This window comes from Dipodomys ordii, unplaced genomic scaffold (assembly GCF_000151885.1).
Source record: "Dipodomys ordii isolate 6190 unplaced genomic scaffold, Dord_2.0 Scaffold63, whole genome shotgun sequence".
Lineage (NCBI taxonomy): Eukaryota > Metazoa > Chordata > Mammalia > Rodentia > Heteromyidae > Dipodomys > Dipodomys ordii.
Window position 1 is genome coordinate 1847656 of NW_012267279.1, and position 26450 is coordinate 1874105.

The 26450-nt window shown below is 38.0% G+C and overlaps 1 protein-coding gene across 1 annotated transcript in view; it reads right to left on the minus strand.

Moving 5' to 3' along the window:
- The window catches only part of Usp34 (ubiquitin specific peptidase 34), a 190561-nt gene that overhangs the window by 128724 nt on the left and 35387 nt on the right, over positions 1-26450 (minus strand). Inside the window, exons 9-21 of the mRNA XM_013022457.1 lie at positions 26269-26350; positions 26097-26189; positions 23853-23978; positions 23562-23691; positions 20900-20935; positions 20123-20253; positions 19246-19868; positions 14597-14811; positions 12384-12499; positions 12168-12295; positions 8341-8430; positions 1935-2017; positions 1068-1222 (exon numbers count right to left, since the gene is read on the minus strand). Coding sequence (XP_012877911.1) covers positions 1068-1222; positions 1935-2017; positions 8341-8430; positions 12168-12295; positions 12384-12499; positions 14597-14811; positions 19246-19868; positions 20123-20253; positions 20900-20935; positions 23562-23691; positions 23853-23978; positions 26097-26189; positions 26269-26350 — 2008 coding nt within the window. The remainder of the gene's footprint in view (positions 1-1067; positions 1223-1934; positions 2018-8340; positions 8431-12167; positions 12296-12383; positions 12500-14596; positions 14812-19245; positions 19869-20122; positions 20254-20899; positions 20936-23561; positions 23692-23852; positions 23979-26096; positions 26190-26268; positions 26351-26450) is intronic.

Consider the following 26450-nt stretch of genomic DNA (forward strand, 5'->3'; position numbering starts at 1 on the left):
ACAACATTTACTAGTGAGGCCCTAAAATGTTACTCTAATCATCATTAAGGTACTTTTACTAAAGAATTTAACAGCCAAATGGCAGTGGCTCATGTCTATAATCCTAGCTACTCAGGAGGCTGAGATCTGAGGATCATGGTTCAAAGCCAGCCTGGGCAATAAAGTCCCAGAGTCCCTTATCTCCAATTAACCACCAGAAAACAGGAAGTGGTGCTGTGGCTCAAGTGGTAGTTCTGTCCTTAAGCTGAAGAGTTGAGGGACAGCACCAAGACCCAAAGTTCAAGCCACACAACCAATCAAAAAAAAAAAAAAGAAAAGAATGAAACATGGCCAGGTGCTGGTGGCTCAGGCCTGTCTATAATTCTAGCTGCTCAGGAGGCTGAGTTTGAAGAATCACTGTTCAAAGCCAGCCGAGGCAAAAAAAGTCTATGAGATTCTTATCTCCAATTAATCACAGAAAAGACTGGAAATGCCACAGTGGCTCAAGTGGTAGAGTGCCAGTCTTGAGCAAAAGGAGCTCAGGGATAGTGCCCAGGCCGAGTTCAAGCTACAGAACTGGCAAAAAAAAAAAAAAGAATCAAACATATATAAATAAACTAAGTATCCATTTAGTTAAAATACCCTGTAAAGGACAGCAGTGAAGTCTGAGCAGCAAAAATTTACGTAAAAATTCCTAAAACCTAGGTTATTGGTCTTATTCTTCTGGGGGAAGTACAGCTTGAATTCAAGACATTGGGATGCTAGGCAGGCACTCTATGGTACTAAGTCTTTATTTCAAGCCCAGATTTATCTATTTTTATAAAAAGTACATTGACAAATTAAAAATAAAACCCAGTGCTGGTGGCTCATGCCTGTAATCCTAGGAGGCAGTGCCCTGAGAATTGGTGTTCAAAGCCAGCCCAAGCCACAAGTAGCAAGCCTTGAGCAAAAAAGCTCACGGTCAGTGAACTAGGTCTTGAGTTCAAGCTCTAGTACTAGCACCAAAAAGAGGAAAAATATATAGTTCATATATCAAAATATGAAAACAAAAGTATTATTTTAAAAAAGCAGCCAGGAAATAAAATTACCTTCTCCAAGAAGAGATGTTTGTAGGTTTCCATTCCCATGGCATGTTGATCTTTACTTCGAACTTGATTTAAAAACCAATGGAGTGCATCATCATAGCACTCAGAATCTTCCACTAAACAATGCCATAAAATGTCAACTTGTTCTAAACTTAATCCTAGATTAAAAACAATAATGTTATATTTGAGTAACTATAAAAAAGATCCAGTTATGTAACTCCTCTTAGACAGTGTACAGATACATAGGTATTTCATTTATATATCCCAGTAAAAATTTCCTGCCTTCTTTTCTAAATAACTTTGAATTAGGACACATACAATATTTTGGTTCTCATTCAATATATTATTATACCAACAGCCAGAAATAAAAAGAAAATAACTGATAGCGTTTTATAGAAAGGACTTTGTAAGAAATTTCACTAATATGCTTACAAGATAAAAATGTAACTTAAAAATACAGGTAAGTCACCTAAAAACATGCAACCTATGAAGTAATCCAGAAGAGTCAGTAGGTCTAAAAAATCTCCCTAAGTAAGATATTATAATAAAAATTACTAGAAGTAATCTCAAAATTTTAAGTAGTTCAAAGGCTTAGTGATAATACACAAAGAGAATACAATATGCAAAGGCAATTCTCTGAACATAGAAAATAAACAAAATTACTCAAAAATTATTATAAAACATCTTATAAAAACAGTGATTATATTTAAGATATCAATAGGAATCTCACCTATAACAGTGTCTGAAAATTTACTTAAATTTTAAGGCATGAGTAAATCTATTAGTTAACATTAGTTATGGAGGTATGTGTTCATTGCTATATTACACACATATCAAAAGAGATCTTTAATAATAAATTAAAAATCTTACTGAAATGATCAGGTGATCCCAGAGTTGAAAATACACAAGTCAAGAATTGAAGTCGAACTTGAACTTCAGCACTATGGCTGTACCTATAAGAGGTAATTAAAATAATTATATGGAAAAACTCATTTAATAATTTTCATATATGTATTAATCCTAACATACCAAAAAAGCAAAAATCTGTAAGAAATCGTAAGTACTAATTATTTCAATTACCTAACTTTGGTTATGCAAAAAAATTGCATAAAGCTTTAAAGTTTGCTAGTTAAAAGATTAGAGAAATCTCTGTACCATAACAGAACACTTTCAAATTTGGTATTATGTACATAAACGGGGTTGCAGGCATAGCTCACATGGTAAACTGCTTCCCTAAACAGCATAAGGCCCTGAATTAAATTTCCAGTATCACATCAAAAAGAGAGGAAAAAGGAAGGAGATTTGCAAAAAAGGGGAGAGAAGAGGGGGGAGAAAAAGGTAGGGGAAAGGAGAAAGAAGGGGAAAAAAAGAGGATGAAGCCAGGTGCTGGTGTCTCACACCTGTAATCCTAATTACTCAGGAGGCTGAGATCTGAGGATCACATTTTCAAGCCAGTGCACATAGAAAAGTCTGTGAAGCTCTTATCTCCAGTTAACCAAAGAGTTGTGGCTAAAAGTGATAGGACACTACCCTTGAGTGAAAAAGCTCAGGGACAGCACCCAGGCTCTGAGTTCAAGCCCCGCAACTTACCAAAAAATAAAAATAAAAAAGGGAGGAGGAAGAGGAGGAGAGGGAAATGGGGGTAAGGAAGTAGGGAATAATAGAAAAAGGAAAGAGTAGGGAAAGGGAAGGAAAGAGGAAAAAGAAAACAAAGTAATAATATCATTTTAAAATTTTATAATAAAAGCTGGGCGCTAGGGCTGGAAAGGTGGCTTAGTGGTAGAGTGCTTGCCCTGCATGCATGAGGCCTTGGGTTTGATTCCTCAGCACCACATAAACAGATAAAGCTGGAAGTGGCACTGTAGCTCAAGTGGTAGACTGCTAGCTTGGAGGTGAAGAATTCAGGGACAGTGTCCAGGCCCAGAGTTCAGGCCCCACGAATCACAAAAATAAATAAAAGCTGAGTGCTGGTGGTTCACACCTGTAATCCTAGCTACTCAGAAGACTGAGATTGGAGGCTCTTGGTTCAAAGCCAGCCTGGACAGTGTAAAGTCCCTGAGACTTTATGTCCAATTAACCAGTAGAAAACCAGAAGTGGTGGTGTGGCTCAGAGTGAAAGAGCACTAGTGTTGAGCAAAAGAGCTCAGGGAATGTGTCCAAGACCGGAGTTCAAGCTCTGCAGCCCCAAAAACAATTTTTTTAAAAAAATTTTTTTTGGTTGGTTGTGGGGCTTGAACTCTGGACTTGGACACTGTCCTTCAGATCTTCAGCTCAAGGTAAGCACTCTACCACTTGAGCCACAGCGCCACTTCTGACTTTTTCTATTTTTTTTATTGTAAAAATACCATACAGAGGGGTTACAATTACATGAGCAAGGTAATGAGTACATTTCTTATCAAGCATTGTTGCCTCCTCCTTTGTTTCCCCTTACCATCACTTTTTACCCTCCCATTCCCTCCACCCCTGACTTTTTCTATTTCTGTGGTACTGAGGAATCAAATTCAGGGTCTCACAGATGCGAGGCAAGCACTCTACCACTAAGCCATCTTCCCAGTTTTTAATAGGACATAAATTAGAAATTTAAAGAATCGGGGCTGGGAAGGTGGCTCAGTGGTAGAGTGCTTGCCTTGCATGCCTGAGGCCCTGGGTTGGATTCCTCAGCACCACATAAGCAAAAAGAAAAAATGCCGGAAGTGGTGCTGTGGCTCAAGTGGTAGAGCGCTAGCCTTGAGCTGAAGAGCTGAGGGACAGCGCCCAGGCCCAGAGTTCAGGCCCCACGACCGGACCCAAAAAAAAAAAAAGAAAAGAAATTTAAAGGATCAATCTCAGTCAGGACTCATGTCTATACTATCAGCTAGTTGAGAGGCTAAAACAAGGAGGATCATAGTTCAAGGCTAACCCAAGCTTTACTTCGTAAGATTTCTATCACAACAACTAGTTGCAGTGTCACCTGTCATTCCAGTTAGCAGAACTAATGTTAGGAGGACACCCAGACCAGGTGGGATATTCAAGTCTGCAAGATTTCATCTCAATGGAAGACATTGTGTTAGAGCACTCCCTCCTGTCAGCCTAGCTATGATGGGAAGCTAAAATAGGAGGTTGAACAGTCCAGGTTTTGGCCTAAACAAGAAGACTCTTTCTGACAAATAATCAATGCACCACTTCTGGGCATTTCCTGAGAATTTCACAAACCAGAAAATCACAAAGACACTTGTACATCCATATTTATTGCTGCAGTAATCACAATATCCAAACTATACAAGCAGCCCAGATGCACTGCAAATGTACCTATATAGAATACAATTTAAATGGCCCTGTGGCTCAAGTGGTAGAGCACTATCCTTGAGCTGAAGAGCTGAGGGACAGCGCCCTGGCCCAGAGTTCAGGCCCCATGACCAGACCCCCCCCAAAAAAAAACAATGCAATTTTACCTAACCCTAAGAAAGAATAATATTATGTCATTTGCAGGGAAATGAATCGACCTGAATAAATCATGTTAGGCAAGGTAAGCCAAGCTCAGAGGGATAAATGAAGCATGTTTTCTCTCATATGTAGAAACTAAATCTAAAAATACACTGGGACATAATTAAATTATATACAACACTAGACACATACAGTGAGGAAAGGAGGATACTCAGGAAAGAAACACAAAGGTTCAATGCCTATGTGCCTCTGACATACAAAACACTATTATAAAGGACTCCAAGACATGGAAACAAGAGAATTTTTTTGTTTTTGTTAGTTGTGGGGATTGAAACTTGGGGCCTGGGTACAGGCCCTAAGCTCTTTTGCTCAGGGCTAGCATTCTATCTCTGAGCCACAGCGCTACTTTTGGTTTTGTGGTGGTTAACAGAAATGATAGTCTCATAGACATTCCAGTCTGGGCTGGCTTTGAAACACAATCCTCAGGATCTTCAGCCTCCTGAGTAGCTAGGATCACAGATGTGAGCTACCAGCACCCAGCTTCCATTTTTTTCTTTGTTGCAATTTCTGTTACCTTTCTTTTTGTCTTGCTTAATCTGTCTTTTGGAGAGGTAAACAAATGCAGCAGTGGTAGTCACTAGATATTATGTTGAAAATGAACTATACAACTTTGTAGGTCAGGGGCTGGGAATGTGGCTTAGTGGTAGAGTGCTTGCCTAGCACGCATGAAGTCCTGGGTTCCATTCTTCAGTACCACATAAACAAAAAGCCAGAAGTGGTGCTGTGGCTCACGTGGTAGACTTTAGCCTAGAACAAAATGAAGCCCAGGGACAGTGCCCAGGCCCTGATTTCAAGCCCCAGGACTGGTAAAAAAAAAAAAAAAAAAGGACAACTTGTGGGTAGGATGGAAAGAAAAATGAGTAGTGAGGGAAAGGGTAATATTGTCCATAAAGAAATGAACTCATGGGGGGCTGGGAAGGTGGCTCAGTGGTAGAGCACTTGCCTTGCATACTCGAGGCCCTGGGTTCGATTCCTCAGCACCACATAAGCAAAAAGAAAAAACCCGGAAGTGGCGCTGTGGCTCAAGTGGTAGAGTGCTAGCCTTGAGCTGAAGAGCTGAGGGACAGCACCCAGGCCCAGAGTTCAGGCCCCACGACCAACAACAACAACAACAAAAAAAGTAGTAGAGCACTAGCCTTGATCATAAAAGCTCAGAGATTAGTGCCTAAACCCTAAGCCGAAGCCCCCAAAACCAATCAAATAAAAAAAGGACAGAGGTGAATGATCAAAATGTATTCTTAGACAGAAAAAAATTTAAAAATTTCAAGTGTAAAAATTTTATGAAAAATGACCAACAGCTGGCACCAGTGGCTCACACATGTAATCCTAGCTACTCAGGAGGCTGAGATCTGAGGATCACAGTTCAAAGCCAGCCCTGGCAATAAACCACTCAGAAAACCGTAAGTGGTGCTGTGGCACAAGTGGTAGAATGCTTGCCTTGAGCTGAAGAGCTGAGGGAACAGTGCCCAGGCCCAAAGTTCAAGCCCCACAACTGACAAAAAAAAAAAAAAAAAAATGACTAGCATTATTTATACTTACATAGTAAAAAGACATAAAACAATATTCCTTAATTTTTATGAATTTAAAGTATATTTTAAATTCAAAATATTCAATACATATAAAAAGGATAAAATGTTTCATAGAGTTTGCTATTATATCAGTTAATATTAAAAAGAATATATCATTCCATAAAAATAATCCACAGGTCTTTGTTGGTCATATCACAGATTTTAACACTACACTTGGTATATGAAAAACACACGTTTATTGGATGAATCTTTAATTTGCCAACTACTTATTAATAATACCTTCACTTATTTAAAAATTTTTTGAGATAAGGTCTTATATGACCCAGAGGTTAGCCTTCAGCCCATAATCCTGCTGCCTCTGGCTATTAGAAGCGTGAGCCACTATGCCCAGGGGACAAAGCTCACAACTCTTTTTAAAATCAAAGAAATGCCAGTGTATGTTCCAAAATCATTTAGACCATTAGAATAAAAGTAATCATATATACATCGAAAGATCCCAGGGTCTCACTTCCATGATTAACAAAATGTATGTCATACAGCAGTTAAGAGATCTGCTAAAAATCTAAACAAGTAGGAAATTTCCCAAATTGTTAGTATAAATTACTAATGAATTCACTATAGCTCTATTCTTAGCATAGAAGACACTTTTCTGTCCCATCAATGAAAGACAAAGAAAACATTCAATAAGACTTAGGTTTAAAACCAGCTCCCAACCACCTACAACATAGCTTCAGTCAAGTAACCTGACCTCTTAAGACTTGATAAAAGATAGAGATAAAATTTTCTGATTTTAAAATGCAGGCCACTAAAGAGTTTACAGTTGAGGGCTATTAAACCTAACAAATTCAACAATAAAAAAATATTTAGGGCTAAGAATGTGTTTTAGTGGTAGAGTACTTTGCCTACCATGCATGAAACCCTGGGTTCAATTCCTTAGTATCACATAAACAGAAAAATCCAGAAGTGGTGTTGTGGCTCAAGTGGTAGAGTGCTAGCCTTCAGCTCATGTACAGTGCCCAGGCCCTGAGCTCAAGCCCCAGGACTGGCACGAATAAAAAAAGACATTTGTAGCTGGATTGTAGCTCAGTGGCACAGCGTTTGCCTAGTAAGTACAACATCCTGGGTTCAATCCCCAGTACCATTTAAAAACAGAAGTTAAAAAACACAACAATTATTACAAATTTTTTGTTATTATTCATGATAACCACAGTTCAGAGTTCTCTTACAGCAAACCAATGTCTTCGTGAGAATTCCTAACATTCATTATAAATTTTCTATAAATGTAAATAAAGGAGCAAAAAAATAGTGCCAACATTATTCTTTTTTTAAAAATTCCAATTAAAAAATTTAAAAAAAAATTCTTGGGGCTGGGAAAGTGGCTCAGTGTTAAGAGCGCTTGCCTTGCATGCATGAGGCCCTGGGTTCGATTCCTCAGCACCACATAAGTAGAAAAAGAAAAGCTGGACCTGCTATGGCTTAAGTGATAGTGCACTAGCCGTGAGCTGAAGAGCTGAGGGACAGCACCCAGGCCCAGAGCTCAGGCCCCATGACTGGACCAAAAAAAAAAAAATCTTTATGTTATTCTAGAACCAATTCTTTCAGTTGAGAAAAATAAAAATCTGAAAGTGCTTATTTTGGATCTTATTAAGGAGGCTTCCATTGTTGTGACATACAATAGAAAATTTCCCTAAAATCCATAGTAGTAATCGCTATAGTATTATTCTTATACTAAAACACAAAACAAAAAAAGGAACAAATAATCCTCAGATTGTTCTATTGAAAGGGATCTTTATCTTCAAAGGATTAAATGGCAGAGAAATCTAAGGATATGTTTAAATCAGCAGGGTATAGTGAAGCATTCTTACAATCCCAGCACTCAAGAAGCTAAGGTAGGAAGGATCTTGAGGCTGAGCCTAGCTGGGCTACCCAAGGGAAAACAAAAAACAATAAAACATTTAGCCGGGTGCTGGTGGCTCCTGACTCCAATCCTGGCTACTCAGGAGGCTGAGATCTGAGGAGAGCCAGCCCTGGAAGTAAAGTCTGTAAGATTCTTACATCACCAGAAAACTGGAAATGGGCGTGTGGCTTAAGGTTGTAGAGCACTAGTCTTGAACAAAAGAACCCAAGGGAAGCTCCCAGGCCTGCAGTTCAAGCCCCATGACCACCACCACCACCAACAACAAATTAATAATTTAAACATTAAATAACTGAAACTCAAAATTTTGGAGTAAAAAACTTAAAATATTTTTGTTTTTTTAACTTACATTGTAATCCAATGGGTATCATAACTGCTCCCAAATTGCTGAAAGGTACCAAACAGTTTTGGAAGAAGACGAAGGGAAATTACTACTGATCTGAAAAAGCAAAACATAGATTCTGATGAAATAAAATAATTTTAATTATTAGTTGATCTAGCTTTTTAAAATTTTGTTATTATTAAGGTGCTGTACAGAGAGGTTGTCATTTCACAGTTCAGATAATGAATACATTTCTCTTGGACAACATCACCCCTTCTTGCTTTCTTCCATAATATAAGTTATTGTGGATATACATACATGATTAAAGGTAAGAGCTTATTAAGGTACTTTTTTCACGGAAATGTTCCTTTACCTAGTTATTATCATTACTTTTCAAACTCATTATCATGTATGATTTGTATTCAAGAATCACTATCCTATAAACCAAGTTAATAGTGAAGTCTATCACACATCTCAAGTGTAAGGGACCAAAAAGACAAAAAGAAGTCATCCTAAAACCTCAAAATCTGAATGTGCCTATCCACTCAATAGAATGAAGACTATATATAAATTCCAGAAACAGAAAAGGAGGTTGGCTGATGACCTTAGAAGCCAAAGAAATTATGAGGAACTTAATTTCTTCTTTTCTTTCTTTCTTTTCAGAAGTCAACACTGTGTCATAGTTTATAAAAGAGAAAAGTTGGCACTCAGTCTATTAGTATGTCGTATAAGTCAGAACCCAACACTGCTTAATTAGCTTTAAGTATAAAGAATATCGAAAGACAGAGTTTTACTTCTGGTGGAGAGGAAAGCAGTAAAATAAATTAGAAAACAAAATTCCAAAAAAGACTAAGATATTTAAACTGGTCTACAAAGGCCTGCATGAACTAAATCTAATCATTGCATAAAACTCATTTTTTGTTGGGCACAAGTGGCTTATACTTGTAATCCTAGCTACTCTGGAGAGTGAACTTTGAAGACTGCAGTTCAGAGCCAGCCCAGGCAGGAAAGTCCATGAGACTCTTATCTCCAATTAACTACCAGAAAACTGGAAGTGGCATTGTGGCTCAAAGTGGTAGAACAGTCACCTTGAGCTGAAGAGCTCAGGGACAGTGGCCAGGCCCAAGGACCAACACAAAGCAAAAACAAAAACAAAACAAAAATACAAAACTCATGTCGAACACACTGAATATACAACTGTTCAAAAATTTAAAAATCAGGGTTAGGAAGGTGGCTCAGTGATAAGAGTGCTTGTCTTGCATGTATAAGGCACTGGTTCCATTCCTCAGTACCACATAGGCAGAAAAAAACTGGAGGTGGCAATGTGGCTCAAGTGGTAGAGTGCTCACCTTGAGCTGAAGACAGCACCCAAGCCCAGAGTTCAAGCCCCATGACAAAAAAAAAAAAAAAGTCAAAGCTCATAGTGGTAGAGCTCCAGTCCTGAGCAATAAAGCAGAGCAAGTGTGCAAAGCCCCAAGTTCAAGTCCCCGTCACTGACCCAAACACACATAAACAGAGAAAACAGAACTTAAAAGCATTTTATCAAATGAAGAACACAACTCTTGAAAGTTCTATTCTCTATTACAACCAATGCTATTTGAAGTTTAGAATGTTTATAGTACTAGCAAAAAGCAGGACACAGAGGCATGATTCAAATAGTATAGCACCAGTTGTGAGCAAAAAAGCCAACTTAAGAGTTTGAGGCCATAAGGTCAAGTCTTCGTACCAGCAAAAATATGCTGGGAAGTCCACGAGACTCATTTCCAAATAACCACCAGAAAACTGGAAGTGGTGCTGTAGAGAGTACTATCCTTGAGCAAAAGAGCTCAAGGCCAGTGCCCAGACCAAGTTCTGCCCCAATAACCAGCAACAACAAAAACCAAAGCCTGGAGTTCAAGCCTAAGTTCCAGCATTTGGGGGACACACGGACACACATACACACAAATATAGCTTTATATGTTATCTTATGGACAGGACAGATTCACTGGGGGATCATCATTATTGAATACATGTGTGGATAATTTTGTCTAATTCAGACTACATTATTTTAAGAAAACTGTTCTACAAAACACAGTATTTGCCAGGCATTGGTGGCTCATGCCTTTAATACCAGCTACTCAGGAGGCTGAGATCTGAGGGTTGCGGTTCAAATCAAGCCCTGGCAGGAAAGCCCATGAGATTCTTTTTTTTTTTTTGCCAGTCATGGTGCCTGAACTCTGGCCTGGGTGCTGTCCCTCAGCTCTTCAGCTCAAGGCTAGTGCTCTACCACTTGAGCCACAGTGCCACTTCCAGCTTTTTCTGCTTGGGTGGTGCTAAGGAATCGAACCCAAAGCCTCATGCATGCAAGGCAAGCACTCTACCACTGAGCCACTTTCCCAGCCCCACCCATGAGATTCTTTTTCTTTTTCTTTGGGTCCCCTTGTGGGGCCTGAACTCTGGTCCTGGGCGCTGCCCCTCAGCTCTTCAGCTCAAGACTAGTGCTCTACCACTTGAGCAACAGCACCACTTCCGGCTTTTTTCTTTCTGCTTATGTGGTGCTGAGGAATGAACCCAGGGCCACATGCATGCAAGGCAAGCGCTCTACCACTGAGCCACCTTCCCAGTCCCCGCCCATGAGATTCTTATCTCCAATTAACAACCAGAAAACCAGAAGTGTCACTGTGGCTCAAGTAGTATGGCATTCACATTAAGCTGAAGAGCTCAGGGACAGCACCCAGGCCCAGAGCTTTCAAGCCCCACAACTAACCAAAAGTAAGTAAATTAAACTCCAGGAAAGGGAAAACATTCAAACCACAATCCTCTGATCTGTTTCTCAAGTAAACTAGTATTACAGACTTCAGTCACAGTATGAGGTTGATAACAATGATTCTTCTTGTTCTGAGGTGATATTTCATTGTTTTTATTTACATTGGCCTAATGATAACTAGTGATAAGGAGCATTTTTCTTAAACTTGTTGGACTTTTGCTTTTGTTTTTATTTTGGAGGTGGAGGAACTGGAGGATTTGAACAAAGAGCCTCAGGCTTGCTAGGCTGAAGTTATACTGCTGAATGACTGAAACCTCTCTACCCAGCCTGGTCTCAAACTTCAATAATCCTGTTCTTAATTTTCCCAGTACCTAAGAATTATAAGAGTGAGCCACCCGTGCCAGAATTGTATACCTTCTTTTGAGACATCTCTATTTAGATACTCTAATGTTACTCATGTGGTTTGTTGCTATTCAATTTTTTTAGTTCCTTCTATTTTCTGGATTAACAATGTCTAGTCAGATACACAGTCTACACACATTTTCTCCTTTCTGACTATTTCATTGCATAGCCCCAGATAGCTTCAAACACTGGACCTTCTTAATTCATCCTCCCAGCATTTGGGTCATCATTTATTGAAGTACGAGTGACATATGAGAACTATACACATTTTATGTGTATAGTTAATACTACAGAAGCTGAGACAAAAGTTTCACCCACACGGAGATACAATATTGGTTCTAAAGTGTCCATTTTAAAGTTTCATTCACTTCAGATTTAACTTTCTTTATATATAGGACAGGACAGGTTCAAGGCATATAACTGCAATTTAAACACAAAGTCATCACAACTGTATTCCCAGCATCAAAAAATATTATTATTCCTTTGTTCAGTGTTGGAGATCTTAAGGATTCTGAAAAATGATGAAAAAAAACAACCAAGAAAATATTGACAACTGTGAGTTGTTTTAACCTTAGTATGAAAACCATAAATATTTAAAACATTAACAAAGGCACATTAAAATATAAAAACAAGATACCTAGTCAGAAAGAATTATGTCATAAGAACTATGACAACTATATAAACATTTTTAAAATTTCCTCTTTACCTGTTGTTTGCTAAATTTTCAAGGCAACCTTCAATAAATCTCATTCGAATCTGTCTATCCGTAAACCAACATACTAAAGAACAAAGAAGTTTCTCTGCTTCATTTATGAGTCCTTCAGAAAGATTAACCTGAAAAAAATGTATATACATAGGTTATTATTTATTCCAATCATTTTGCTATAATTTTGTGCAATTCTGGATTTATTACATTACTTACTGCATCATCATCTTGCACTATATCCCACAACAAAGTGTTTCCTTTCTTGCAAACATTATCCAAATTAATATCTGTCACAGCATTACTGTTAAATTGATGTTTATGAACAGCAGGTCCTGATGGGGCAAAACATAGCACACTATAGAGGAATACAGCTGAATGAAAGTTAGAATTAGAGCACTAATAAAGTTAACAAATCAAAAGAGAAGTTTAAAAATAAAGCTTCTCCTTAAAAAAAAAAAGCTTCTCCTAGAACACAAAATTGTAGGATTAAAGCAATTATTTAATTTATGAAAAAGATTTTTAGTGTTAGTAAAGTCAAGTAAATCTTTCCATTATTTATAAATATGACTAATATTTTTCACTTATTAAGAGAACTGCATGTAAATGTCGGATACTCAATTCAAGCATAAAGAAGGTAATTTGCTAGAAATAATTCCTTAACCAATTTATATTTGCCTAGATATTCTTTGCTGTCTGGTCTTTTATTAACCTAGATTAGCATGAAGCAAACAATTTTTATTGGGTATGACTTATCCAAAACATTCAAATTCAATTAAAAGATTCTATTATAAAAAATCTGATTTTTAAGTACTTGAATATGTGGGATACAATAATCAGAAATACACTGTTGTCGGGGTTGGAAATGTGGCTTAGTGGTAGAGTGCTTGCCTAGAACTTCACTGTTGTTTTAGGTTTTTTTTTTTGGACAGTTGTGGGGGCCTAAATTCTGGGCCTGGGTGCTGTCCCTCAGCTCTTCAGCTCAAAGCTAGTACTCTACCACCTGCCACAGCGCCACTTCCTGCTTTTTCTGCTCAGGAATTAAATCCAGGGCCTCATCAATGCAAGGAAAGCACTCTACCACTGAGCCAACTTCCCAGTCCCCACTGTTTTGTTTTTAAACAGCTTTTTTATGTCCCTGAGCTCTTTCACTCAAGGCTAGCGCTCCACCACTGAGCCACAGCATCACTTCAAGTTTTCTGGTGGTTAATTAGTCTCAGGCACTTTCTTGCCTAGGCTGGCTTTGAACCATGATCCTAAGATCTCAGCCTCCTGAGTATGATTACAGGTGTGAGCCCAGCACCTGGCACCTCCAGACTCTTTTTAAGTGCTAGAGTATAGATATGCACCCCCACAGCTGGCTCTATTGCTTTTTAACCTTTTTAATTCTCCATTTGTCTATGTGTGATTATGTTCTACTAAGATCAATTTTGATTAATTAGAATAATCTTTTATCCAACATTTTCATCACCAAAAAAGAAAGAATTTACTTTTTAACAGAGCTAATCTCCTTATTTTTCCCAATTCTTTTTATCATCAGGTAAGTACAAATCTACTTTGTGTATATAGATTTGCCCAATGTACACATTTCATATGGACAGATCATACAAAATGATGATGTATGCTCAATTACATTTAGGTTCTAAGATTTCTGAGAATAAAATAGAATGTAGCTAAGTATTTTCTAAAATATCTATGTAATTTTCTTACTTATTAATTTTCATTCTTTCCCAGCTGAACATCTCTGAATAAAAACAGAGGCCATGCCAGGCGCTGGTGGCTCACGCCTGTAATCCTAGCTACTCAGGAGGCTGAGATCTGAGGATCGCGGCTCAAAGCCAGCCCGGGCAGGAAAGACTGTGAGACTCCTATCTCCAATAAACCACCCGAAAACCGGAAGTGGCGGGTAGCTCAAATGGTAGAGCGCTCGTCTTGAGCTGAAGAGCTGAGGGATAGCACTCAGGCCCGGAGTTCAAGCCCCACGACCGACAAAAAAAAACAAAAACAGAGGCCATATGCAGACACTAATGGCTCATGCCTGCAATCCTAGCTACTTAGAAGGCTGAGATCTGAGGACAGCATGAGCAAGAAAAGACCACTGAGAGACTCTTATCTCTACTTAATCACCCAAAAAAAGCTGGAGGAAGAGATGTGAGTCAAGTAGGAGATGTTGGCCTTGAGCAAAAAATGCTGAAGAACAGTTCCAGGACCTATGTTGAAGCCCCCGTATTGGCACCTTCCACACACAAAAAAAATTCCTTACATTCATGATTGAATATTTATAATAATTTCATTGTCTTGGAAAGCAAATTGTCATGTATCAAGTCATTTTGTCTATAGAAATTCACTAATACTACTGACTGTAAATTCTTTTAAACAATTTAATAAATCATCTGTTTTCAAGAACATAATAGTTTACCATAAAATCTTACCTTGACTAAGATGTTCATGGTAAATAGATGCCAAATTGGGAAGATGTTGTTGGAGATGAGATGTTAGTTCTGCATGTGAATTAATTTGAACTAATTCTTCTTCACATCCAGATTCTTCACCATCAAAGTCAGCCATGTTTTTTTCTGATTTTGCACTGACCTGCGAACTACTGCAACTAACATCATCTGCACTTAACATATCATCAACCATATGCCTGTAACAGAGAAATCACAAACTTTAGGGAGGGACTTTACAAATTCTCTTAAAATATTTGGCACAAGCTACAACAAAATCAGAAACACAACTATGCTATTCAATTCTAGAAGAGGTGCAGGGAATCAAAAGTTTTCTAACATGGGATCCTGACAGCTTCAACACAAAACTACAAAGAAGGCTAAGTACTATGAAGGAACATACTTGCAGTCCCAGCTACTCAGAAAGCAGAGGTAAAATAACTATAGATCAGGGCTGGAAGGTGGCTTAGTGGTTGAGTGCTTGCCTAGAATGTATGAAGCCCTGGGTTCGATTCTTCAGTACCACATAAACAGAAAAGGCTGGAAGTGGTGCTGTGGCTCAAGTGGTAGAGTGCTAGCCCTGAGCAAAAGAAGCTCAGGAACAGCACCTAAGCCCTTGGTTCAAGCCCTAGGACTGGCCAAAAAAAAAAAAAAAAGACTATAGATCAAAGCCGTCTTAGGCAAAAATCACAAAACTTTGAGAAAAACAAACTGAAAAAGCAAATGGACTAGGTGCATGACTCAAGTGGTAAGAGTGCTCATCTAAAATCCAATCTCCACTAGTCACCCGCCCATTCCAAGAAAAAAAGAAAAACGTACCAAGAGCTAGTGGCTCATGCCTGAAATCCTAGCTACTCACGAAGCTGAGATCTGAGGATCATGGCTCAAAGCAGAAAATAAGTTAGAATATTAACTCCAATTAACCACCAAAAAGTCAGAAATAGAACTCTGGCTCAAGTGGTAGAGCACTAGACTTCACAAAAAAAAGCTCAGGGACAGCAGTTCTAACCCCAGGTCTAGTACAAAAATGAAAAAGCTGCAAAATTCTAAATGTTACAATTTTATAATATACACCCATATTACATTTTACTAGATAGACAGCAAGACAGCTAGATATAAAATCTTTCAAATTGTCTAATGAGTTATACACATACGCACATAACTAGTTCTAAGAAAACTTTTAGGTAAGGTCAATATACTGGTAGCTTTCATTCTATAAACTCAAAGTTACAATATAAAACCATTCAGTTTGCTTTCATTCATTTCATTTATTCATAAAACTATAAAACCAAATAATTTTCTGTAATTACAGAAAAATATTCCAATTTAAGGCTACAATAGCACTTAATATTAATTTGGACGTACTGAAAGTGATGTGACGCAAATCAGCATGTACAAAACCTTGGATTTAATATGCAGAAATTGTCTCCCAATGAATTTTCTTTAACTTAAGAAAGGTATACTAAGCAATAAAATCATTTCTAAAACACACTTCACTGTGTACTCTAAAGGATATAGTGACAAGTAGTAACAAAATAACATAAAATTTTAGCGTTGATTTAGAGATATACAAGCAATAATATGCACAGAAAACAGAAAGGGCTTCAAAAAAAATTAAATCATTACGTCTTACAGAGTAGACCTATAAAATCTAATGGTATTCTTTTTACTTGAGTATCAAGACTAAAGGACATACTGTGATGTTCTGAACTAAATGTATCACAACTAAGTTAAACAATGAAGTTAATTGCTTTGGAATACTGGAACTGGTAAAGAATTCTGGGATCAATTTTTAATGTAACACCCATAATATCAAACATTAAACAATCAGGGCTGATTTCCAAATGTCCCTACTGGTAACCAAAATGTCTTCAAAGATAATTTTTGAGCTGAATATACAGCTCAATGGTAGAACATTTACTTAACATGCACAAGGGTCCTGATTCAATCTCCAGACCCACCAAAAACTAGTAATAGTAAAAAATTATGTAGACATATTTGTTGTTACAAGTAAAGGAATGCTGCTAGCATCTAGAGATTGATAAGAGGTAAGTATACTGTTAAACATGCTACAGAGCACAAAGCAACAGCCTCATTGCTGTGGATTCAAGACCAAAAATTATCTGGTCCAATATTGTCAAGATTAAGAAACACTGCCTTTGACATAATGGAGAATAAAAGAGGAAACTGAGGGGCTGGGGGTTTAGCCCAGCGGAAGCGCACCCGCCTGGCGCGCGCAAGGCCGTGGGTTCGGTTCTCAGCCCTAGTTTAAAAAAAAAAAAAAAAGAGGAAACTGAGCACTGCTGTCTTACACCTGTAATCCAAGCAACTCAAGAGGCTCAGATCTGAGGATCATGATTCAAAGACAGCTCAGGAAGAAAAGTCTATCAGACTCTCATTTCTAATTAACTACCAAAAAGCTAGAAGTGGAGTTGTGGTTCAAGTAGTAGAGTACTAGCCTTTAGCAAAAAAAAGCCTAGCCCCTGAGTTCAAGCCTCAGAACCAGCACCAAAATAAAAAATAAGAATACATTTTTTAAAAAAAGAGAAAATAAAATAATACATGTGGATTTATTGCTCATGGAAGCTACTAAATGGAATTTTGGAAAGTCTGGCAAACTATACTTTTGTGAAATTCATCCTGATAAAATCATACATTCAGCTGGGTGCCAGTGGCTCACGCCTATAATCCTAGCTACTAAGGAGGCTGAGATCTGAGGATCACAATTCAAAGCCAGCCCAGGCAAGAAAGACTTCTATCTCCAGAAAACCAGAAGTGGCGCTGTGGCTCAAGCGGTAGAACACTCGCCTTGAGCTGAAGAGCACAGCGACAGCACCCAAGCCCAGAGCTCAAACTCCACAACCGACCAAAAAAAAAACCCATAAGTTCATATTTCACCTTTAATTCACATATTACTTCTAATGGCAACAATAAACAGTAGTAACGTTTAATGAGCATTTATTTCCACAATTACATTAGCTTATAAAATCCTTATAATAAATTCATGAGATCGGTACCACGGTTATCATTTTGTAGGTTACAAAGTTAAAAGTAACTAATTTAAGTACTTTGTCCAATATAATATCAGAGGAATAGAATCACTTATTGTAAAATACTATGTGTGGATTTTACAAATAATAAAAAGAAACTGTTCATACACATTAATATCCTAAAATTAAGTGATGTAAAATTTCCCTTTCATCACCAAGATTAGATGTTTCCACAAGTGATTTTACATCTGCTTTCAGAAAATTATTGGAGTCGAAGATTTAAAACTATGCTGTGCAAAATAACAGCCACTAAGCATATGTAGCAATTACACATATTAAAGTCACTGGTCTAACAAAATAGGAGATGTGCTATAAATATAAATTATACAACTAATGGGGGATAGGAATACAGGTCAATAATACATTACTTGCCTACCTAATATATAAAAGTCCATAGAGCGGGTAGGTAGAAGGAAGAGGAGAGAGGGAAAGGGGGAAAGGAGGGGGAAGGAAGTAGAAAGAGATTTTAGTTTAGTTTTCTTTTTTGGAGGAGGTGCCTAGGGCTTGAACTCAGGGCCTGCGTACTATGCCTGAGCTTTTATTTTCTTTTTTTGGTCAGATCTATTGTTCTACTACTTTAGCATAGTTCCAGTTCCAGTTTTTTTTGGTATTTAATTGGAGATAAGCGTCTCATGGATTTTCCTGCTTGAGATGGTTTCAAATTGCAGTCCTCAGATTTCAGCCTCCTGAGTAGGTATATAGCTGTAAGCTACTAGTACCTGGTCTAATTTTCAGCTCTAAAAACAGACTCAGAACACACACATGGAAGCTGGGCGCTGGTGGCTCACGCCTGCAATCCTAGCTACTTAGGAGGCTGAGATCTGAGGACTGCGGTTCAAAGCTAGTCCATCCAGGAAAGTCCTTAAGACTCTTGTTTCCAATTAACCACCAGAAAACCAGAAGTTGTAAAGTGCTCACCTTAAGCTGAAGAGCTCAGGGATAGTATCCATGCCCAGAGTTCAAGCCCCATGACAGACCCAAAAAAAAGCAAAAAGAAAACCACACATGGGGAATATTGAGACTGGTCTTTATTAAGGAAGAAAATGAAAAACAAAAAACGCTGGGTATAGCCAAGGGCAGATAACTCACGCCTGTAATTCTAACTACTTAGGAGGCTGAAATCTAAGAATCATGGTTCAAACCAGCCAGGGCAGTCCCTGCAACTCTTATCTCCAAGTAACCACAAAAACCCCTGAAGTAGAGCTGTAGTTTAAGTGTTAGGGTACTAATCTTAATCCAAAAAAGCTGAGGACCGGTGTCTAGGCCCTGCTGCCTTCAAAACAAAAAATGATTTTTATGGAAATGGACTTTATTTTCCCTCTGCAGTGCTGAGGATTTAACTCAGGAACCTTGTAACCAAGTGACCAAGTAATCTACATTGAGCCAATAGTGAGAGCTTAATTTTGCTTTTTTTACATGTCCCCACACTACAAAGCTTAATATTACCTATGTTTGAGTTGCATTAATCTCTTTGCATCATTATTATTGTACAGCATTAAGCAAAAGTAAATAGACTTAAGAAGTAGCTATAATAATTTCCCAAATGAAATATAAGTTAAATATTTTATTTTTAAACAGGCTTACCCATCATGGTGGTGGTGGTGGTGGTGGTGGTGATGGTGATGGTGGTGGTGATGCTGTGGGCCAATAAACTGGCGACAATTAAATAATTCATTCCCAATAGTCTCCCCAAGGAAATCCCCAGTTCGTGTGATACAAGACTCCTGAGAACCTTGTGCTATGTGAGCAGCATTCATTTCCCCTGAAATATCATGTTCTGTGTCTTCAGAATGAGCACAGGCATCAAGCATTCGTATCCGGTTATCTACTGATGGCAAAGACTCAGTGTTAAAAACTAAGTCCTTTCCCGTTCCATTGCTTGTCCCATTTCTTTCAGATGGACCTTGGGATTCCCCTAAGCAAATGCCTGCTTGACTTTCTAACTTTCTGTTTCGAAGCTCTGTTCCACAACTGCTTTTGGGAGGACTATGGCCGCGATCATCATCTTCATCTTCTTCTTTAAGAGCTTCAATATCTGCAATATCTTCTGACTGTACCTCACTTCCAGGGCTCCCAGCTGACTGGCTTGCATGGCTAGAATTGACCTCATTGCTAGATCCATCACTATGTCCACTACTGCTACCAGGACCACTGCTTCCATCTTCACCACTGTTGGCAGTTTCATCAGAACTTCCTTGCATGGATTCCTGTATTCATAAACAAATACATTGAAAATTTTAAATTAGAAAGAAAAACATAATTGATATGGACATATTGTGCTTTTCTAAACAGCTCTTATAGTAATGTCCTTCTTTGAACAATACAAAATGGAACTAAAACTTCAATGTCTAAAGAACCCAAAGGAGACTCCACAAGGATTATATTTATATTCCCAATACAAATAATAAACAAGATGGAAATATTTCAAATCCTGTTAATAGGGCAAAATCTATTTACATACCTCTGTGTCTGAAAGTCGCTGCTGCACATGCTTGGTTCTATTAATAAGTTGCTCATCCATTTCAATGTCACTACCTCCACTTTGATGTGTATCACTATTATCACTGCTTTGAGGACTTGCTGCAGGTGACCCTATACAAAGTAAGTTTTAAATTTTTTAATTCTAATTTATATTAACGTTTGCCTAGTAGACAAGGTTTTGGATAGGTCAGATGGTTCTAATGGGGAATGAATTTAGGGCCTCACACTTTGTAAATACAACGTCAGCCACACTCCCAAGTCTTGTGCTTTTTAGCATCTTGGCTTTTCTCCAGTCCACACTGGACTGAGATTATACTACTTCTACTTCCTGAGTAACAGGGATTACAGAAATGTACTACCAGGCCTGCCTTGTTTTTGAAATAGGGTCCCTCTAACTTTTGCACCAGTTGACCTAAAACCAAAATCTCTACACTCTAGTAGCTAGAATTACAGGTGTGTGCCACTACATTTAGTCCCATTTGCTAATTATTTCTTAAAAGGATGGAGCTGTTGGTCACTGGGAAGAAATGATACGTAGTTCACTTGTCTAGCAAGCTGGAGGCTCAGTATTTAATCCTTCCAACAAGGAGGGAAAGGAGGAATAAAAGAGGTAAAATGTTTAACTAGTTTAAGATTTGTGTCTAGGCTGCAAAGTGAAATATATGACTCTAATACTAACATATTTCTATATAAAAGTAATTACCCAAAGATCATCAAAATTATGTCATTTTTCATGCATATCTAAGACACAACTTACAAGGAGATGGTGCTGCTCTTCTGAGTTCTTCCTCCTCTGAAGAAAAAGTAAAAAACAGGAAGGAAACATTCTAAGTCACTGAGCTTCTTTGGACCAGTGTAATAAAACACAGTAAACATAAAAACATAGTAAACATAAAACACAGTAAACAAGACACAATGGGAAAACCTTAAAGTTGTGAGAGCTAACTCAAAAAACCCTAGAATAGTATGTAGTGTCAGTAGACATAAGCTGGGTTCAAGTATGTTACATTTTAGAAAAGTCCTTGGAGTTGGGGGTGAGTGACTCATTGTCTGTAATCCTAGTGAGACTGTATCTGAGAATTCTAGTTCAATGTCAGAGGCAGAAATTTTTGAGAGATACTAATCTCCAATAATCAGCAAAAAGTCAGAGTGGAAGTATGGCTCAAGTGGTAGAGTACCAGCCTTGAGTATAAAGCCCTAGTGCAAGCCCTATTACCAGCATAAGAAAAAAAAAGTTCTTAAAAGTTATACATATATGAAAGGATACACAGAAAGCACATGACATGTTAAAAAAATGTTCTAATCTTTAAAATATCTAGCCGGGTGCTGGTGGCTCACACCTGTAATCCTAGCTACTCAGGAGGCTGAGATCTTAAAATCCTGGTTCAAAGTCAGTCCGGGCACGAAAGCCCCGAGACTCTTTATCTCCAATAACCACTCAGAAAACCAGAAGTGGTGCTATGGCTCAAATGATAGAGCACTAGCCTTGAGCTGAAGAGTTGAGAGACAGCACCCAGCCCAAAGTTCAAGCCCCATGACATACAAAAAAAAAAAATCTCTACAGGGCCGGGAATGTGGCTTAGTGGTAGAGTGCTTGCCTAGCATGCATGAAGCCCTGGGTTCAATTCCTCAGTACCACATAATCAGAAAAGTCCAGAAGTAGTGCTATGGCTCAAGAGGTAGAGTGCTAGCCTTGAGAAAAAGAAGCTCTGGGACAATGTTGAGGCCCTGAGTTCAAGCCCCAGGACTGGCAAAAAAAAAAAAACTCTACAGAAAGATGTTTTTGTTGTTGTGTTTGGTTTTGTCAGTCTTAGTTAGAGCCTAAACTCAGGGTTTGGACACTGTAGCTGAGCTTTTTTTTTTTTTTTTGGGGGGGGGGTCCGGTCGTGGGGCCCGAACTCTGGGCCTGGGCGCTGTCCCTCAGCTCTTCAGCTCAAGGCTAGCGCTCTACCACTTGAGCCACAGCACCACTTCCGGCTTTTTTCTTTTAGCTTTGTGGTGCTGAGGAATCGAACCCAGGGCCTCATGCATGCAAGGCAAGCGCTCTACCACTGAGCCATCTTCCCAGGCCCCAATGTTGCTGAGCTTTTGAGCTCAAGGCCATCACTAGTAACACTTTGAACCACAGTTCCACTTTCGGTTTTTGGGTGGTTAATTGTATGTAAAAGCTTTACACAGGCTTTCTTGCCTGGAGTTCCTTGGATCTCAGCCCCCTGAACAGCTAAGATTACAGGTGTGAGCTGCCAGTGCAAAGCCTTCACCTCACCCCACCCCCAATTCCTGGGGCTTGAATTCTGGGCCTGGGCATTCTCCCTGAGCCTCTGTGCTCAAGCTAGCGCTCTACCACTTGAGCCACATTGCCACTTCTGGTTTTTCTGAGTAGTTTATTGGAGATGAGAGTCTCATGGCCTTTCCTGCCTCAGCTGGCTTTGAACAGAAATCCTCAGATCTGATCCTCCTAAGTAGCTAGGATTACAGGCGCCTGGCCACAACTGTATTTTTGTCAATACCCAACTTTCAGGACTCTGGAAACATAACAGGAGAGTCCCAGAAAGGGAAGAAGTGTGAGCCAGAAAAATTATTTGAAGTAATGGCTAACACTGACACATGGCTGCAGATTGTTTTGTAGAAGAAAAAAATAGATTGAAGCTTTATTATCATCCTTTACCTAAAGGGTAAACCAAAACCAGTAACAAACAACATTTTTACTCTCATATATAGTCTATATTACATTAGAAACAAAACTTTAGACCGTGTTAGTTGAGTGACTCTTATCTGAAAAGCTTAGTCCTCATATTGCATATTGGATCTTTTCTAATTTTAAAATATATGCATACACAAATAACATACCTTGGGGCTAAGACCTCAAGAGAACACAAATAATTCATATTTTTCCTTTCCTATATACCTTACATACTAACTCTACCTTCAGGCTAATATACACAGCCTAAAGGTAATTTTATACATTTTTAGTACATCTATGATTTGACAGAAACCTGTCATGCTGTAGAGTGTTGAATTTTCCACTACTAGCATCATATCTTCCTTCAGAAGTTGTAAATTTTGGGTTTGAAACAGGGAGTACAGGCCCTGAGGATTAAACTCAGGGCCTGAGTGGTATTTCTGACCTGCTAGGCTGAAGGCTAAAAATGCTCTACACTTGAGCCATAGCTCCATTAATTGGAAATAGTAGTCTCACTGACTTTCCTACCCAGGCTGGCTTCAGCTGCCTTAGTAGCTAGGATGACAGGTGTGAGCCATCAATACTCAACTTAAAGTTGTGAATTTTTGATCATTTTGAACTTAGGATTTTCAGATAGGAATGATCAACCTATACTAGCAGAAAATACTTTCAATTCTCAGTCATAGTCTCAAACTTTAAACAACAATTTCAAAATTTAAAAATACATTTTACTAACCTTTCTTATTTCCAATGGGAATATTAGTGTTCAATAAAGATGCAAAAGAACTCTGTTTGGAGAGTTGAGCCTTAGCTGCCAATGCATTATTCCACAATGCTTTAATTAACATGGACGCCAAGTACAATGTCTTAAAAAGAGAAATTAAAAAATGGAAGTTCTCAATCAACACTGTTGTAAATACTAATATAATTGAAATAATTAAATAAGCTACTAGTGAAGTTATCTCAGTAGCAAGGTAAACTGTTATTTAACAAGAAAAAAAATTGTCATTATTTCCATGCAGATTACCTGTTCAGTATGAACGCTTGGCTCAAGAGCGGAGACCAAATTAAGGAGATGTCTAAGTGGTACAGGATCCAAATTTTTGATAAGTGATGGAAATAAATCATGAATATACCGACTACAATGTTTCAACTACAAAATAAGAGAAAATAGTTTTGGTGATTACTCACATTTAAATTATCTGTAAATTATTTAAAAGTTACACAGTCTATAGTCAAGAAATTGGCCAATATGCTAATTTTTATTTTCTTGGTAAAATACTAATTTTAAATACCATAAATGGTAGGATAAATCAGCAAAAATAAATTATACTATTATCTTATCCAACTACCATTTTAAAAAAATATTATTATTATCTTTTTAAGTAGTTGTACAAAGGAGTTGCCATTCAACAAAGTAACTTATGAATACGTGTTACCCTGCAAACTTAATTTATTGCCTGCAAAAAGCCTACTGAGTAAATTTGTAGAATCCAAATAGAATGATAATAGGTAAAACTTATATACAAATATTAATATTAAAAGCAGTTAAAGAACTGGGGTTTGGTGCATTGACAAATCCCTTAAATCGAGTATCAGAGGTCCTGATCTGCATTTGATCCCAGCACTGAGAGAATAAAATTCTTTAAAGGCTAAGAGAAGCCAGTGCCAGTGGCTCACATACTAGCAACTCAGGAGGCTGAGATCTAAGGATCAAGTTCCAAAGCCAGCATAGGTAGAAAAGTTGGAAAGACTCTTATCTCCAATTAACTACTAAGAAAAGCTGGAAGTAGAGCTGTGGCTTAAGTGGGTAGGACACTAGCCTTGAGACAATGCTAGTACTGTAAGAAAGAAAGCTCAGGGAGCTGGGAATGTGGCTTAGCAGTAGAGTGCTTGCCTAGCATGCACAAAGTCCTGGGTTCGATTCCTCAGCACCACATAAACAGAAAAAGCCAGAAATGCTGCTATGGCTCAAGTGGCAGAGTGCTAGAGCAAAACAACAGCTCAGGGACAGTGCTCAGACCCTATGTTCAAGCTCCAGGACTGGCAAAAGAAAAAAGAAAAAAAAAGTTGGTAAAGTAACAGGATACAAAAATCAACCCACAAGAATCAGCAGCATTTCTGTATACCAGTGTGCAGAGAGTAAACTCAGGAAAATGATTCTATTTGTAATAGCCTCAAAAAAAAGGAGTAAGCCTAACCAAGGCAGTGAAAGATTTCTATAGCAAAAACTATAAAAATCTGAAGAAATCAAACATGACAGAAGGAAAAGGAACCTCCTGTGTTCAATAAGTAGAACTAATATGAAAATGCTAACAACTGCCAAAAGTAATCTGCAAATTCAATGGAATCCCTAGCAAAACCCCCAAGATGTTAATCGATGAGATTTAAATTTTTAAAAATTCATATGGAACAAGACAATTTTAGACAAAAAAAAAGTAATGCTTAAAGTATCACAATTACAGGCCTCAAACTTTACTACAGAGCTCTAAGAAAAAAAGCTTAGTACTAAAATAAAAAGCTTAGTACTAACATAAAAATAGGCCCAAAGGCCAATGGAATAGACTGGAAAACAAAGAAATAAACCTATATATTTACAGTTATCTAGTATATGACAAGAGAGCCAAAAATATATCTTGGAAAAAAATAGCCTCTTCAATAACTGCTGTTAAGAAAACTGAACATCCTTACAGAAAACTAAAACTGGATCCCTGTTTGTCACTTTGCACCAATATCAACTTAAAGACCTCAATGTCAGACCTGAAAGCTGGAATCCAAAGGTCTAATTCGTCTTAATAATAATGTATTATTTATCCAAATGAATGCCAGGAAATAGAAACATGTTTTGAAAAGGAGGGAAAACTGGAGGAGGCACATGAATGGAGGAAGAGTGAGCAAATGCAGTCATTATAGCCAATGTACATTATGTAAAAACTAAATCACTTGAGGGTAAGGAAGGGAAGAGAAAAATGGGGGAGAATGAAGGAAGAGGTGACATTTGTCAAGAGGGTCTGTACTAATAGCCTAACTTATGGAACTGTAACTTCTCTGTACAACTACTGAATAATAATAACAATAATAATGATGATGATGATTTATTTGTTTCCTGAGAAAATTAGGATTGATTTCCCTCTGTTCCTTCAGTAATATAGTAAAACGTGGTCCATTCAGACTTCATATTACATTCCCCGATTTTTCATATCTTAATTTACCTCATAGAGAAGTGAAGCCCTTTGAAAAGGTAACAGTAAAAAGAAACTGTTAATATTACCTGTGCTGCAGCCCAAATACAGTCAATATGCTGAGTGCTCAACCGCCCTTCTGCTGCCAAGAAATTCAAAATCACTTGGCACTGTTTGATAATCTGGAAAAGGAAAACAATGTAATTTTCAAAAGTATTCCTTTCTATAAAATACATAAAGAATAGGAAATCATCAACAAACCTCAATATGTAAATTTGGTCCAAATATATGCTCCACTACATTGTTGCTAATAAGCCAGTCTGCAAGTTCTTTTGCAATGGACCTAGAGTCAAAATGATAAAAATAACATATTAAAAGGAAAAAAATTAGCTTCCCTTGTGTAAAAGGCAGATCCAGCTGAGCTGAACACCTACATTTGTTTT